General features: G+C 47.1%; 1 protein-coding gene across 1 annotated transcript; it reads right to left on the bottom strand.

Annotated features, from left to right (window-relative positions):
• Positions 1-4,364: 4,364 nt before the first annotated feature.
• LOC311599083 (oligosaccharyltransferase complex subunit OSTC) lies at positions 4,365-17,640 on the bottom strand (the record flags this gene model as incomplete). Its single annotated transcript, XM_084784739.1, is given in 4 exon segments — positions 4,365-4,641; positions 4,643-4,755; positions 4,759-4,778; positions 17,571-17,640. Coding segments are annotated over 4 exon segments (480 nt in total).
• Between the last annotated feature and the right edge of the window lie 209 nt (positions 17,641-17,849).

Below are 17,849 nucleotides of genomic sequence, written 5' to 3' on the forward strand. Positions count from 1 at the left end.
GCCCTGGCATTATAGGCATGCGCCACCACGACAGCTGTGTGTGTGTGAGTGTCTGTGTGTCTGTGTGTTCCTCAGGAGCCATCCACCTTGTTTTTCGTTTTGCTTGTTTTTGTTTGTTTTGTTTTGTTTCCAGACAGGGTTTCTCTGTGTAGCCCTGGCTGTCCTGGACTCACTTTGTAAACCAGCCTGGCCTCCAACTCACAGAGATCCTCCTGCCTCTGCCTCCTGCCTCCCGAGTGCTGGGGTTACAGGCGTGTGCCACCATGCCCGGCTCAGCTATCTTTCTTCTTCAGCTTGGGACCACCTTTCCCGGTGTGGCAGCTCTCACAGTGGGCTGGGCCCTCCCATAACAACTACTTATGGAGAAAATGCCCCGTGGACTCGCCTACAGGCCAATCTAATGGAAGCGTCTTCTCAGACGAGGTTCCCTCTTTCTGGATGACTCTAGCTAGTATCAAGTTGACAAACACTAACAAGCACAGAAGCCATATGAAACAATATAGAACGGAGCTCTGCAATGGTAGCATCTGCCTGACATCTCAGAGCTTGAGACACGGAGAAAGGATGATTGTGAGTTCGAGGCCAGCCTAGACTATATAACAAACAGGAACAAAAATCCTTTCCACAGGAGCCTACACTCTACCTCACATGCTGCTTTTGTGTCTAGTGATTCCTAGGAAGACTCAGGCTTTTTGGTTGGTTTGTTTTGAGGTTTGGTTGGTTGGTTGGTTGGTTGGTTTTGCATTCATGTTTTGCCTGCATGTATGTCTGTGAGAGGGTGTCAGATCTTCTGGATTGTAGTTACAGACAGTTGTGAGCTGCCATGTGGGTGCTGGGAATCGAACTCAGGACCTGGAAGAGCAGCCAGTGCTCTTAGCCACTGAGCCATCTCTCCAGCGCGGTCTTGGTTTTTTGAAGCATGGGCTCTCTACATAGTTCTGGCTGTCCTAGCACTCAATTTATAGACCAGGCTGGCCTTGAGCTCCCAGAGATCCTCCTGCCTCTACCTCCTGGGTGCTGGGATTAAAGTTGAGTGTTGCTCCAGAGTCACATACAACCTGGTGGAGTGGCAAATGCCTGTAATCGCAGCACTTAGGAGGTGGAGACAGGAGTGTTAGTAAGTTCAAGATCCTTCTCAGCTATATAACAAACTAGCCTGGGAAACCTGAGATTGGGGCAGGGGTGGGGGTGTGGGGGGTGTGGAGAACTTTCCCTGCAGGGTAGTGGAGTATATCTTTAATCCAAGCACTTGAGAGGCAGAGGCAGGTGGATCTCTGTGAGTTCAAGGCCAGCCTGATCTACAAAGTGAGTTCCAGCCCAGCCTGGTCTACAAAGTGAGTTCCAGGCCAGCCTGGTCTATAAAGTGAGTTCCAGGACAGTCAGGGCTACATGGAGAAACCCTGTCTCAAAAAACAAAACAAAAGCAACAACAAAAAATTTCACAAATTTAGCAACTTAAAACCTATCTCACTCAGGGAGCCAGAGGCAGGCTGATCTCTGTGAGTACAAGGTCAGGCTGGCCTATAAAGACAGTTCCAGGACAGCCAAGACTACACAAAGAAACCTTGTCTCAAAAAAACAAAAACCTATCTCAGGCAGTTTCTATGAGTCAAGGGTTGGCGCTAGTGAGGCTCAGACTTTTTCATGAGGTTTCTGAGCTATTTGTCCACGTGACAAATACCAAAGAAAAGAGTTTGAAAAGAGAAAGGGTTTATTTTGGCTCCTGGCTTCAGAGCTATCAGTCCATGGTCATTGGCTCCTTTGTTTCTAGTGCAGCCAAGGCAGAGTATCACGCATGGGAGCTGCATGCAGCACCCAGGAGACAGGGAAAGAGAAAAAAAGCAAAAGACTGAGAACACCATTGGCTCTCCAGGGGACACCTCTAGCACTAGGCTGTAATTCAGTTGTAGGATGTTTCCCTCGTATGCAGGACACCATCAGATCAGGAGTTCAAGGTTGTCCCCATCCCCGGCAACATCGTGAGTTCAAGGCCAGCTGGGATACATAAGAACCTGTCTCTAGAAGCACAGCACAGAGGTAAGGAAGGAGGACAGCCTCCCACGACCCACTTCTCCTACAAGGCCCATTTTCTAAAGCTTCGCAGCCAGATCTTATATTAGAGCCGTCCTGCTTACATCAATCTCAAGGCCCCGCTTCTGAGTACAGCCATACTGAAGGCCAAGCCTTTACCACAAGCTTTTGGTATGTTTCACATTCAAACCACAATGCTCCAGGCAAAACCTTGGTGGGCAGAGCCATCTAAAGGATTAACTGAAGAAACAGGACCCAATACAAACAAAACAACCAATCCATTCCCAACGGTGCAATGGGAGGCCAACCTTGTTTTCCAAAGCAAGCTAGTTTGGGTAGAGGGAACATAGTGAAATCCATGAACAAGCAATGGGGAGACTGCAGACTATCTGATGACTTGCCTCATATGTTACTCATGTTTGTCCCCACAGTCTTACCTGGTCTGGGGGAGATGTGCACACAGGAGTAAGGGTCATTGGGGCTGCCATCTTGAAGATAGGTTCCCAGTGAATTTGTTTGTTTGTTTGTTTGTTTTGAGCCTGGCCTGGAACACTCTATAAAGGCCAGGCTGGCCTCAGACTCAACAAAGATTCTCCTGAGTACTGGGATTCAAGTCCTGCGCCACCACACCTGGCCCAGATACTTGAATCTTTTCGCATGCTGCTGGTGCGCGCCTTTAATCCCAGCATTCAGGAGGCAGAGGCTGGTGGATTGCTGTGAGTTCGAGGCCAGCCTGGTCTACAATGAGAGTCCAGGACAGCCAAGGCTACACAGAGAAACCTTGTCTCAAAAAACTTAAAAAATAAAAATTTTTAAAAAAGGGAAAGAAAGAAAGACTGGAGAAGAAAGATCTGTGCAGGGCAAGGTTGGCAAGCCACGGCCATTGGTTAATGCAGGATCTGCTTTCGTAGGTTAGGCGCTGCAGTTCTCCAGCCACCCCCAGTTGTTTGTGCTGTGTGCCTGCTTTCCTACTGAGAGCAGAAGTGAGCCCTCACAGCAGACGCCTCCAGTGGCAACGTCAGGATAGTCTGATTCCTTTTGAGAAAATACCTGCTGACCTAAGCTTTGCTTCCAAACACGGAGCAGAGAGTGTGGCGTGACCGGGCACACAAGGACTGAGGCTGAGAAGGAGCTCAGAGTCCGGAAAGCCAGCTGGGCTACAAAGCAAGACCCTGACTCAAAACAAAACAAACACAAACAACAAGCAGATAAAAGCCAAGGAAGGTTAGAGACGAGGTGTACACAGATCTTTGTGGTGGAGGGAAGAGGGAGAAGAGCGGCCTGCGAGTTAGTTGTCGCCACCTGAGCCTGAGGACCTGAGTTCAAGGTGTAGAACTGATTCCAAAAAATTGTCCTTTGGCCCCCTCCCCTCACAATTTCACAGATACCCCATACACTCTCCAGTGCTGGGATTAAAGGTGTGTGCTACTGCCCGGACTATAATTTTGTTGTGGTTTTTTTGTTTCTTTTTGTTTTTTGAGACAGAGTCTTTCTGTGTAGCCCTGGCTGTCCTGGACTAGCTTTGTGAACCAGGCTGGCCTCGAACTCACAGAGTTCCGCCTGCCTCTGCCTCCCGACAGCTGGGATTAAAGGCGTGTGCTCAAATAATTTTTGGGGGTGGGGCTGTAAAAAAACAATGATTTTATTCAATACCAAAGTTTTAGAAGTGGAGTATACTTTAAGAAATAAAAAACTGCCGGGCGGTGGTGGCGCACGCCTTTAATCCCAGCACTCGGGAGGCAGAGGCAGGCGGATCGCTGTGAGTTCAAGGCCAGCCTGGTCTACAAAGCGAGTCCAGGACAGCCAAGGCTACACAGAGAAACCCTGTCTCAAAAAACCAAAAAAAAAAAAAAAAAAAAAAAAAAAAAAAAAAAAGAAATAAAAAACTAAGAAGAAAATGCCACTGAACATAGCTAGTACATTGGAATAGGTCATCAGGAAAAATACTGTAGTGAACTTGTCTGATACTGTGAATTTCCAGTCTTGGCTTTAATATGCTTGCTAAGGTGTCCCTCAATGCTGCTTTTTCGCTGCTCTTCATTCTTTTCTTTTTTAAAATATTTATTTATTATGTATATGGTATCCAGCCTTCATGCTCACCTGCACACCAGAAGAGAGCACCAGATCTCATCATAGATGGTTGTGAGCCACCATGTGGGTGCTGGGACTTGAACTCAGGACCTCTGGAAGAGCAGACAGTGCTCTTAACCTCTGAGCCATCCCTCCAGCCCTGCTCTTCATTCTTTTCCACACTACACAAGGGAGTGGGTCAGCCTTCAAAGCTTTATTAATGGGAGCAGATCCAGGATCTACTGCTTTCTTCTCAAGAGATGCTAGCCCATCAGGTAGCCCGGCAAGACTCTAGCCATGAAGAAACTCAGTAGGACACAGACAAAGCCAATGAGAAGAAGAAGAAACCTACTGACTTTGGGAATATTTGGTGCGTTGGATCGGTCCAGGATTATGAAATCTAAACCTCCCATTGTAAACAGGAAGCTAGACGCAAGTCCTTCCATGATATACTGTCCGTTTACTCTGTATGCCAAGAAAGCTACTGGTCTCTGATGCTCGTGTTTACAGGTCATTGAGCCAACACTTAGATTATTGAGCCAACTCGTAGATTATTCCTCTGGTAATGAGGAAGTAAGACACCACCACCAGGGTGTACACCATCATGGCTGACAGCATGTGGACCCAGGGCGGCTTCTTCAGTTTCAGGTTGGGTCATTCGAGCACTAAGAACGAGTCTCCATATTAGCAGCGGTAATAGCCTCCCCCCAAATACATTTTTTAAAGAAGAATTATAAAAGATATGTTGGCCTCCTGAGGACAAGTCATGTAGATCCGTTTAATTTCACTCTCACCCAGGCAATGTCACATCAGGAACTGTGTCACTAGGGCTGGCTCGTGCACTGCTGAGGATGGAACTCAGGCTTTCTGCCCGCGAGACAAGCGCTCTACCGGCTGAGCTAAAAGCACAGCCCAAGATGTCTTATGTTTGTTCTCCCAGACAGGATTACACAGAGAAGCCCTGTCTCTAAAATCAAACAAAAAGCCGGATGCTGTGGTGTGCTCAGAGAGGCAGAGGCTGGCAGATCGCAATGAGTTCGAGGCTAGTCTGGTCTAAAAAGTGAGCCCAGGACAACCAAGCTACAAAGAGAAACCCTGTCTCAAAAAACCAAAAAATTATTAATAATAATAATAACAATAACAATAACAATAATAATAATTTAAAAAGAAAGAAAAGAAAGGACAAAAACAAAAAACCAAAAAGCTCTTTGATTAAATTTGTGTGTGAGGGCTAAGCCACACAACTAGGTTTTTCTAGTACATAGTCTTGGGGTTCACAGTGTGATTGAATATCCTGCAACATTTCCGTCTTTTCCTCTAAATGAAAGACTCTTTCTCTAACACATGTGTGCTCTTGAGAAAGAATACATGCGAAAACAAAAATACAAAAATAAAAGTGGATTTTCAGCACTTGAGAGACAGATCTCTGTGAGCTCAAGGCCATCCTGGTCTACGGAGCTAGTACTAGCACAGCCGGGGCTACACAGAGAAACCCTGTCTCCATAAACCAACCAAACAAACAAATATCAGATGGAGCTGGAGATCGGGTTAAGTTGTTAAGAGCACTTGAGTTGTTAAGAGCACTTGCTGCTCTTGTGGACGACCCAGGTTCAATTCCCAGCACCCACATTGGGCCGATCACAACCCCCTGTAACTTCAGCGAGGGTAGAGGGTTGGACGCTGAGGGCTTGCCTGGGCTACAGAATTACTTCAAGGCTATCTTTCAGTAAACAAGTAAGATCTTTTTTTGTTTTTTTTTTTAAGTTTTTAAATTTTAAAAAGAAAAAGGTCCGGGGGGGGGGCGGAATAAGGTGATGTAGCATTGTATGAGTCCCTAAATTAAATCCCCAGTCCAATAATAAAAATAAATAAGTGTGAAAGGACAGAAAATACAACTCAGTTGATGGAACGCTTCCAAGCAAGTAGAAAACCCTGGATTCCATCCTAAGAGATAGCGTTAGTCCATCAGATTGAATTATAAGACTTCTTTGTCCTTCCTATTCAGGTTTGCTCACTTTTTAATTTTTTATTTAGTTTAGTTTTTAGTTTTTATTTTTCTTTTTTTTAAGAGTTATTTATTTATTTATTATGTATACAGTGCACATCAGGTCACATTATAGATGGTAGTGAACCACCAAGTGGTTGCTGGGAATTGAACTTAGAACTTCTGGAAAAGCAGTCAGTGCTCTTAACCGCTGAGCCAACGCAGGGTCTGTCTGTGTATCCCCGGCTGTCCTAGAACTCTGCTCTCTTGGTGTCCTCTAACACAGAGCTCTGCCAGCTAAATGCCACCACACCTGGGTTGGTTTTTTTCTTTTTTTCCTAATTTTATTTTATCACTGTACAGCCTGATGCCAGGCCCTCCCTCTTCTCCCAGTCTGGCCCTTACAACCCCCCTCCTATTTGTATTCAAAGGAGAGAAATAAAAGGTATGGCTTCAGGTAGGTCAGAAGTGTGGAGAATCTGGGAGGGATGGGGAAGACTGTTCAGAATATATTTATGAAAAAAAATCTATTTTTTTTTAGAAAAGATTTATTTGTTATGTATACAGTATACACCAGATCTCATTATAGATGGTTGTGAGCCATGATGTGGTTGCTGGCAATTGAACTCAGGGCCTCTCTCGAAGATCAGTCAGTGCTCCTAACCACTGAGCCATCTCTCCAGCCCCCGAAAAAAAATCTATTGCCAATTAAAAAAAAAAAACTTTTAAACACACTGACTTTTGTCCCAATGAAACAAAACAAAACCTAATCCAACAAAGTCTTGACACCTAGATCACTCAGTTAAGCCTGCCTGGTGGTACTCTCCTGCAATACCAGCTCTCAGGAGGCTACGGCAGGAGACTTGTCATGAGTTGGAAGCAATACTGAGCTACATAGCAAGTACCAGGCCAGCCAGAACTACACATCAAATGGACAACGAGCCCTGTATGGTGAATTTACACCTGGTCTCTACTATTCGGGAGGGAAAAGAGGAGGATCAGCCTCATCTACAGATCCCTGGAGCTGCAGTTAAAGGAGATGGTGAAGCCAAGCACGGCTGTTGTGAACAGAACTCGGGCCCTCTGAAAGAACACAGGTCTTCACCACTAAGCCATCGCTCTAGCATTATAAAGGTTGTTGTTGCTGCTGTTGCTGTCTGGGTGTTGTTTGTTTTTGTTTTCTTTTTTGTTTGTTTGTTTGTTTTTGAGACAGGGTTTCTCTGTGTAGCCCTGGCTGTCCTAGACTTGCTTTGTAGACCAGGCTGGCCTCGAACTCACAGCAATCTGCTTGCCTCTGCCTCCCAAGTGCTGGGAGTAAAGGTGTGTGCCACCACCTCCCAGCCTTTTGGGGTCTTTTTTTTTTCTTCCCGAGGCAGGGTTTCTCTGTGTAGCCTTGGCTGTCCTGGACTCACTTTGTAGACCAGGCTGGCCTCGAACTCACAGTGATCCACCTGCCTCTGCGTCCCGAGTGCTGGGAGTAAAGGCATGCGCCACCACCTCCCAGCCTTTTGGGGTCTTTGTTGGTCTCACTATGCTGTCCCGCCTTCCTATGTTCTGTTCATCCTACCCCAGGCTGGCCTAGAACTCACAAAGCTCTGCCTGCCTCTGCCTCTGGAGTGCTGCCATAGGTTTTTAATTGTCCTTAATGTTATAGCACTTACGGCCAATTTACTACAAGTTCAGGCCTTGAGATTTTTCTGTGAGCCTTGGAGGATTCGGAGTCAACCTGTGGTCTGTGTGAGAGAAATTTACTTCCGTCTCAATTCTACCCGCCTGCCGAACGGCATTTTAAACTTGGACCAAAGCAGAGTGATTTGTCAAGGTTGTTACCCTTTATGAGTCCTGGACTCCAACTTTTGTCCCTTTGGGCTCTTGTGACTGCCAAAATGACACTGTAGATTCCTAGTTATCACTTCCGAGTCAGCGAAGTGCCTCAGAATAAAGCTGCAGGAGTGCTGCGCTCATCTCCCCACAGGGCTTAAAATGGAAGCCGAGTTCCTTCATTCTTCAGTGTCTTTTAGAGGGTGGCTTTATTTATTTATTTATTTATTTTCTTTTTTCTTTTCTTTTTTTTTTTTCCGAGGCAGGGTTTCTCTGTGTAGCCCTGGCTGTCCTGGACTTGCTTTGATAGACCAGGCTGGCCTCGAACTCACAGCAATCTGCCTGCCTCTGCCTCCCAAGTGCTGGGTGGGACTAAAGGTGTGTGCCACCACACCCGGCTTAGAGGGTGGCTTTAAAAACCATTCAGCACCCACGCTGAACCACAGACCCGCCAGCACCCACGCTGAACCACACACCCGCCAGCACCCACGCTGAACCACAGACCCGCCAGCACCCACGCTGAACCACAGACCCGCCAGCACCCACGCTGAACCACACACCCGCCAGCACCCACGCTGAACCACACACCCGCCAGCACCCACGCTGAACCACACACCCGCCAGCACCCACGCTGAACCACACACCCGCCAGCACCCACGCTGAACCACAGACCCGCGCAGCACCCACGCTGAACCACAGACCCGCCAGCACCCACGCTGAACCACAGACCCGCCAGCACCCACGCTGAACCACAGACCCGCCAGCACCCACGCTGAACCACAGACCCGCCAGCACCCACGCTGAACCACACACCCGCCAGCACCCACGCTGAACCACAGACCCGCCAGCACCCACGCTGAACCACACACCCGCCAGCACCCACGCTGAACCACAGACCCGCCAGCACCCACGCTGAACCACAGACCCGCCAGCACCCACGCTGAACCACAGACCCGCCAGCACCCACGCTGAACCACAGACCCGCCAGCACCCACGCTGAACCACACACCCGCCAGCACCCACGCTGAACCACAGACCCGCCAGCACCCACGCTGAACCACAGACCCGCCAGCACCCACGCTGAACCACACACCCGCCAGCACCCACGCTGAACCACACACCCGCCAGCACCCACGCTGAACGCCCATTCCACATTCCACTTCAATTCTTCAAGAGAAGTCATTAGATTTGGCAAGGACTCGTTCCTCATGTCCCACAGGCAGGGGCACAGGGGTACTCACCATGATCGGCTGTAGAAAGGGTAGGTTTCTAACTAACACGAGGACATTTGGGCCAGCAAGATGGCTGCCTCAGCAGGTACAGGTGTCCACTGAGCAAGTCCAGGAACCTGAGTTCAAGCCTTGGAACCATCCTGGAAAGTTGTCCTCCAAGCTCCATGTGCACACCATAACCTGGTGTGTGCCTCCATTCATCTACACACACAGTCACACACACACACACATAGACACACACACTACAGTAATAATTAAACAGGTGACATTATTATGGAAGAAATGCACGGTATCTTGAATATACCAAACTCCTATCTTCTCTCTAAAAGCATCTACCTATAACCAGATTCAATGGTACAAATGTTCAATTCCAGCATTCCAGAGGCTGAGGCAGAAGAATTCCTGCGCGTTTCAAGGTCAGCCTAAATCATACAATGAGACCTTGTCTCAAAAAAAACAATGTAATGGAAAAAAATGAAGTTCCTTGCTCTGTCCTGTGGCCTGTTCTGTGTCATACCTAGTCTGTCCACTAGGTAAATGGCTTTTCTTGTTTCTAGCTCAAATACTCCTACCTCATCTCAAAAAACAAACTAGCCTGTCATGATGGCGCACACCTTTAATCCCAGCACTGGGAAAACAGAGACAGGTGGATCTCTGTGAGTTCTAGGCCAGCCACAGCTACACAGTGAGACCTGTCTACTAACAAAAAACAAACAAACCGGGCATGATGGCACAGGCCTTTCTTTAATCCCAGCACTTGGGAGGCAGAGGCAGGTGGATCTCTGTGAGTTCAAGGCCAGCCTGGTCAAAAAGCGAGTTCAGGACAGCCAAGGGTACAAAGAGAAACCCTGTCTTGAAAAACCAAAAAATAAAAATTTAAACAAACAAACCCCAAATAGTTCCAAATTTCTTTATTTGAGATAAAGATGTTTTCTATTACCTACAATCAAAATATTATGTCAAAATATTAGCAGAAAATAACATTTCACAGCACGAATAATGTAGCTCTGAGCTGGATTCTGTCTGAGAGAGATGTGGAGAGTTCATGTGGAAAATAACACTTGCATTACAACCATCCATTTACAAAGTACTAATGAGGTGCAACAGGCCAAACAAAATTAACCAGATTTCTCTATTGCATGTCTTCTGAAAACCAGTACTAAAGTAAGTTATGACTGTATCCGAGAGACACAGTGTTGAGTAAGTTTACCTCTTAGAATTAGCTGCAGGACTCTAGCTGGTACAGGAGGCAGTGTGTGGTGTTCACAGATGCTGAAACTGAAGAACAAAACTTCCGGCCAATGTCCTCGTCAGCCTTATGAAACCTGTGACGGGTACTTGACACAATTATTATTGTTTAAGAGGGAGAGCTTGAGGTCTGGAGAGATGGCTCAGTGGTTGAAAGCACTGACTGCTCTTTCAGAGGACCTAGGTTCAATTCCCAGCACCCATATGGTGGCTTACAACTGTTGTAACTCCAGGGTCTGACACCCTCACATAAACATACAGGCTGGCTAAAGACCAATGTATATAGACTTTAAGAAATGAAAAAAAAAAAAAAAAAAGCCAGGCCTGGTGGCACACACCTGTAACCCCAGCACTCCAGAGGCAGAGGCAGGCAGATCGCTGTGAGTTCGAGGCCAGCCTGGTCTACAAAAGGAGTTCAGGACAGCCAAGGCTACACAGAGAAACCTGGTCTTGAAAAACAAAAAACAAAAAACAAAAAACAAACAAAAAAAAACCAATAAGAAAAAGAAAAGAAAGAAAGGAAGGAAGGAAGGAAGATCTGGTCAGCTCATAATCCTGACACCCTGGAGAGAGAGCGAGACCGGGGATCCCAGGGAAAGCTGGCTCGCTAGGCTAACCAGACCCTGCAAGAGTTCATTGAGAAACTATCTCACAAATAAACTGGAGAGCAACAGAGGGCACTCCTTGCCAATCTCAGGCCTCCACACTCACACATATGTGCATATATGCACACATACACACATATACATACACGTACATGCCATCACTCACATACACAAAAGATTAAGAAAAGAAGTCCAGATACTAGCAAGAGAAGGGAGCCGATTTTAGAGTCCTACTCTGTAAGAGTGAACTGTAGACCCACTGTGCTGCTACACATCTGTGGGCTGAATGACACAGAGGACCCCGACTGTCTCTCACTTAGCATCACTACTGCTATGATGAAGAGCCAAAGGCAACCTGGGGAGGAAAGGGTTTGGTTGGGTTGACACTGCATGTCATTGTCATCACTGAAGGAAGCTGGGACAGGAGGAAAGGGTTTGGTTGGGTTGACACTACATGTCATCGTCATCACTGGAGGAAGCTGGGACAGGAACTCAAGCTGAGCAGGAACCTGGAGCAGAAGCTGCTGCGGAGGCCGTGGAGGGGTGCTGCTAACCGGCTTGCTCCCCCTGCTTTGCTCAGCCTGCTTTCTTACTGAACCTGGGACCACCAACCCTGAGTGGGGGGGCCTCCCCCCCCATCACTAATTAAGAAAATGCTCGCTCTGCGTGCTCGCCTGCAGCCTGATCTCACAGAGGCGTTTTCTCAGTTGACATTTCCCTCCTCTCAGACGGCTACAGCTTGTGTCAAGCTGACATGAAAATAGCCAGAACACAAAGCTTGGGGCCGCTTGGGCTACACAGCAAGATCCTATCTCAAAACAAAATAAACCAAAACAAAGCCAGAACCCTTGATTCCTCTGGCTTCTTAGTATTTTTTTTTCCTTTTATTTTCTTTTCAATGCTGGGGACAAAACTCAATGCTGGCACGTTAGGCACACTGCATCTCCTGGCCTCCTTCCTGTTTATGTTTAGGGTCTGTTTCTCTTTTGTTGTTCATCTGGTTTTCTGGTGTCCCTGTCCCGCTCCTTGCCCCCCCTCCAAGACTGTTATGCGTGTGACAGTGTGTACGGACATGCATGAGTTCCTGCACCATGGCATGTGTGTGGTGCTCAGGCAAAAAGCTACAGGAAATTCTTGTCTTCCACCATGTGGGTGCCAGGAATTGAGCCCAGGTCTTCAGGTTTGGAGGCAAGCACCTGTACATGCGGAGCCATTTTTCCCACTTTACTGTTTATTTTTAAAACAAAACAATCCCAGCTACACCCCTATCGTATCACCCCAGATAATAAAAACATCAAGGAATGTAGTGATTTCCCCACTTTTCTCCAATGGCAAAGTTGGAGAAGAAAAAATACAAAAGTTAAGCCTTTTCCTCCCCTCTCCCAGGCAGGGTCTCATATAGTTCAGGCTGGCCTTGAATTCACTGTTAGCCAAGGCTAGCCCTAAACTCCTGATCCTCCTGTCACCTCCCAAATGCTGGTATTGCAGAAATGCACTATCAAGTGTAGCTAAGGATGCCTTGACGTAGGAAAATAAGACTAAGAAAATAAGGAAGGTTCAGGTGACCAGCAGGGCCTGAGCGTTAGAGGAGTTCGAGGCTGAACAACAGACTCCTGTGGGCTAACTAGGAATTGTTGGGTCTCACAAGGTAGTAGTCAGTAGAGCACAGTGCTATCCTGGCAGGGCATGCACATACCCTGCAGTCAATCTCTAGCACTGAAGGGAAAGGTACCGGAAGTCAGAACATCACATTGATGCCACACTTCTAAGACATCAGCTTGTCCTGTGTGCAGGTCATCTCTCTTCGCTTCTGACACAAAAGACTGAACAAACGACCCCTGGAGTCAGGCTTGGTGGAGGCAGGAAGCCCAAGGCTGAGCAACAAGTTCAAGGCCAGCTCCAGTCTACAGAAACCTTGGTTCGAGACCAGCCTGGTCTACAAAGTGAGTCCAGGATAGTCCGGGCTCCACAGAGAAACCCTGTCTCAAAAAACCAAAACCAACCAAAACAAAACAAGCAAACAAAAAAACCCTTAATCAATTTAGAGGCTAGAAAGATGGCTCATTGGTTAAGAGCCTTAGTATTCTCAAAAAGGACCCAGGTTTGATTTCCAGGACACACGTGGAAGCTCACCACATCCTTGGGCACCAAGCATACATCTGGTACACAGACATATATGGCAGACAACACACATATACACATAAAATAATAAAAATAAAAGTCGGGCGTGGTGGCACACGCCTTTAATCCCAGCACTCAGGAGGCAGAGGCAGGTGGATCGTTGTGAGTTCAAGGCCAGCCTGGTCTACATAGCGAGTTCAGGACAGCCAAGGCTACACAGAGAGACCCTGTCTCGAAAAACCAGAAAGAAAAAGAAATCTAAGGAGATCTGAAGCTGACCGAGAGCTGCAGGCCAGGCTGGGCTGGGCATTCTCCTTTGGTCCCAGCACTCGAGAGGCAGGCAGGGCATAATGAGTTTGAGGCTGGCCTGGTCTACATAGCAAGCTCCAGGCCAGGCAAAGGCGGCGCAGCGAGACCCTATCCAAAGAAAACTCAGATGAGCCAAGCAGCATAGTGGCGCGCGCTTTTAATCCCAGCACTCGGGAGGCAGAGACAGGCGGACTGCTGTGAGTTTGAGGCCAGCCTGGTCTACAGGGAGAGTTCCAGGACAGCCAGGACTACACACAAAGAAATCCTCTCTTGAAAACAAAACAAAACAACAAGACAAAAACCCCTCTGTTGATTAGAATGGAGGAACAGCCAGAATAAGAAGAACAAGAAAGTGGGGAGTCAGGAGCAGATGCCACATGAATTTTTTCTAAAAACTTCTCTCTTTCTTTCTTTTTTTCTTTTTCTTTTTTTCTGTTTTTCTTTTTTTGAGACAGGGTTTCTCTGTGTAGCCTTGGCCATCCTGGACTCACTTTGTAGACCAGGCTGGCCTCGAACACACAGCGATCCGCCTACCTCTGCCTCCCAAGTGCTGGGGTTAAAGGCGTGCACCACCACGCCCAGCTTCTAAACACTTCCTTCAGTGCTGTAAGAGAAGGGATTACTGCCATTGGCAGGCAGGTCTTTGTAAGTTCGAGGCCAGCCTGGTCTACAAAGTAAGTCCAGGATAGTCAAGGCTACACAGAGAAACCCTGTCTCAAAGAAAACAAAAAACAAATAAACAAAAGTGTTAATACTCCATTAAAAGACTCCTGTTTCAACTTAACATTTATTCTTATTTGGAAACATCCAGGCTCCACACTGACAATTAACTGATTTACATGGAAAATGATAGATTTTATTTTTATTTTTGCCAAAGCTGCAAATTTATTCAACTTACTAGTAACATTACTATTATGTGGACCCTGACTCAAAACAAGAAGACAGAAGTAATATGGGAGCGGGAGTGGTGGGATATGCCTTTAACAGAGCTGGGGGCGGGGGCGGGGACGGGTGGCTCCCTATGAACTGATAGCCAGCCTGGTTTACATAGAGAGTCCTAGGACAGGCAGAGGCACATAGAGAAACACTGTTTCAAGAAAGAAAGAATGAATGAAAGAAAGAGGAAGCAAGGGAGGGCGGGAAGGAGGGATACGGTGAGGCACTGAAAAGTGATCCAATGGTACAGTGCTTGCTTAGCCTGTATATGGCTTTAGGGGCTTTTTTTCTCTCTTCTCGTTTCTCTTCCCTCTCCTCTCGCCTCCTCTCCCCCCATCTCGCTTTTCAAGACAGGGTTTCTCTGTGTAGCCCTTACTGCTGTCCTGGAACTTGCTCTGTAGACCAGGCTAGCCTTGAACTCAGAGAGTCATCTGTCTCCGCCTCCTGGGTGCTGGGAATAAAGGTGTGTGCCGCCACCACTTGGCTTAGGACCTTCTTTTTTTTTTCTTTTCACAAAGAGACACTAGAGGAGGGAGGGGGAGTAGATAGAACCCTGGAGTTTGGGGGTGCAGCCAGGGTACCAGCCTGGCATAATCAAGGTCTGGTGATTGAACCTGAACACTGCAAAAGCCAAAGTGCGGGCAGGACAGCTCGTGGGGCCTGCCGACCGTAGCCCTCAGGCCCGCACGTGGAAGGAGAGGACGGATCCTGGTTGTCCTCTGAGTCACCCCCACATACACACCACGGCATGCATGCATGCACGAACACACATACATACAGGCAATAAACTATACTTATATACTTCTTTTTGTTTTTTGTTTTGGTTTGCGAGATGGAGTTTTTCTTTTTGTTTTAAGTCAGGTTCTCACTGTATAGTCCTGAGTAGCCTGCAACTCACTATGTAGACCAGGCTGGCCTTTCAAATTCCCAGGCATGTTTGGCTGCTTCTTCCTCTTGAGTGCTGGGGTTAGAGGCACAAGCCACCACACTCAACTAAACTCTGAGATGCTTTACTCTTTTTTTCTTATTTAAAAAGTTGTGCGTTCCTGCCACTGTGGACGTCAGCAGACAACTTGCAGGACTTGATTCTCTCCTACCTTGTGAAATCTAGGGATTAAACTCAGGTCCTCAGGCCAGGTGGTGGCGGCGGCGCACACCTTTAATCCCAGCATTCAGGAGGCAGAGGCAGACGGATCTCTGTGTCTGAGGACAGCCTGGTCTACAAAGCTAGTTCCAGGAAGCCAAGGTTATACAAAGAAACCCTGTCTCAAAATAAAATAAAATTCAATTAAAATTAAGATAGAAAAAGAAAGAGTAGCCTGGGCGTGTTGGCCGACTTTGATCTCAGTGCTTTGGAGGCAGCCGCAGATAGATATCTGTGAGTTCAAGGACAGCCCGGTTGGTCTACACAGTGAGTAGCAGAGAGCCGGGGATCTATAGGGGCTATACAGAGAGACCCTATCTCAAAAGGGGTGGGGTTAGGGAGCAGGTATCTGGTGATAAAAAAAAAACAGTTCAAACAACCATGCATCACTCTGTGGAGGGGGACAAACAGTGCCACGCAAAAGCCACCAGCCACATGCGGGACAAGGCTGGTCATACGCGTAGTGATGCAATGTTGAACTTACCAGGAGAAAGGGGTACCCCAACCACACGGCTCAGAAACTTCAAACCCACCCTTGCCTTGTCTTCATGAGGGAACTGAAAGAACCATTTCGTTACAGCACTCTGAGTTTCTGGTAGAAGGAACTAGCTCTGGGGAACTAAACAAACTGAAAAGGAGAAGTAAGCGGGTGGCTCAACCTTTGCCATCCAAACGCAAACAGTGTAGGATTCAGTTGGTGTTGAGACCCAAGTCTGGAGATCTGGGGCTTGGCCCTAACTCTTCCCACAACTGCTGGGAGATCATGAACAAAGTTTTCAAAATCTCAAGTTTTGCCTGTGTGAGTGAGATAAAGGGAGAAGTATCAGGGAGTTCCAGGCCGGGCTATATGAAAAGGAAAGAAAAAATTCAAATCATAAGTCATTTGTCATTTCCATTTTGTTCCGTTTGGTTTTGCTTTCTCTCTTTAAAACATAGTCACAAACATTTGCACATTTTTTTTCTCAACTATTTGGCTTGAGGGATATTATATATATATTTTTTTTATTTATTTATTTATTTTTTTTTGGTTTTTCAAGACAGGGTTTCTCTGTGTAGCCTTGACTATCCTGGACTTGCTTTGTAGACCAGGCTGGCCTCGAACTCACATCGATCTGCCTGCCTCTGCCTCCCGAGTGCTGGGATTAAAGGCATGAGCCCCACCACCCGGCTTGGGGCTTTTCTCTTTCTACCCAAGCCATGCTTCCTTCATGTGAGCACAGCATTATACAGCAATGGACCTGACAGTGTGATACACCTACTCAATCCGTGGTCCCTCTTAGATGTGGTCAGTTGTCTCAGCAACATCATTGAAAGGACTATTTTTCCTGGTCCCGTATCAAATTCAAGACCACACATTCACTGCCTTTAGTTTCTGTGATTCTTTCGTCTCCTTAAATCTTGACTGGTTCCCCAGGATTTTCTTTTCTGTCTCTCCCCGACCTTCACATGTTTGAACAGTACAGGTCAGTTGTTTTATGAAATGGCTCACAGTGGGGCTTATTTGACATTTCCTTGTGACTAGACTCAGTGTGTGCACTTCTGGCAGAATCAGCCACTGCAGCAGTGTCATGTGCTCACTGCCTCTTTCTTGTTTTGTTTTTTTGTATTTCAAGACAGAGTTTCTCTGTGTAGCCCTGGCTGTCCTGAACTCGATTTGTAGACCAGGCTAGCCTGCCTCTGCCTCCCAAGTGCTGGGATTAAAGGCGAGCACCACCAAGCCCAGTCTGCTTTTTTTCTTTCTTTTTCTTTTCTTTCTTTCTTTCTTTCTTTGCAACAGGGTTTCTCTGTGTAGCTTTGGCTGTCCTGGACTCTCTTTGTAGACCCAGCTGGCTTCAAACTCACAGCAATCCACCTGCCTCTGCTTCCCCAGTTATTTATTGCTATGAAATAATTTTGTGGTTAGGGGTCAGCACAGCATGAGGAGGTGTTAGAGGGTCGCAGCCTAGGGGGTTGAGGACCACTGTTGTAGAAGGATGAGCTCAGTCATGGATGCTGAGAGCAGAGGATGGCAGGCTGGTGTTGGATATTGGCAAGGCAGTGTGTTTATCCATAGGTTACTGAAGAGTTACATGGGGAAAAACAGTGAAAGGACGTCACCCGTATCTCCCCGACCAACTCATCATACGTAAGGTCCCTCATGTTGGGACAAACTGACTCTAACTATGCCCACTATAAGAATCAATGGGAAGGGGGTGGGTGTTTGGAGAGATGATGGTTCAGTGGTTAAGAGCACTGTCTGCTCTTCCAGAGGTCCTGAGTTCAATTCCCAGCAACCACATGGTGACTCACAACCATATATAATGAGATCTGGTGCTGCCTTCTGAATGCAGATATTTAGGAAGGCAGAA

The sequence above is a fragment of the Acomys minous genome (assembly GCF_964271855.1).
Source record: "Acomys minous genome assembly, chromosome: 6".
In the NCBI taxonomy this organism is placed as follows: domain Eukaryota; kingdom Metazoa; phylum Chordata; class Mammalia; order Rodentia; family Muridae; genus Acomys; species Acomys minous.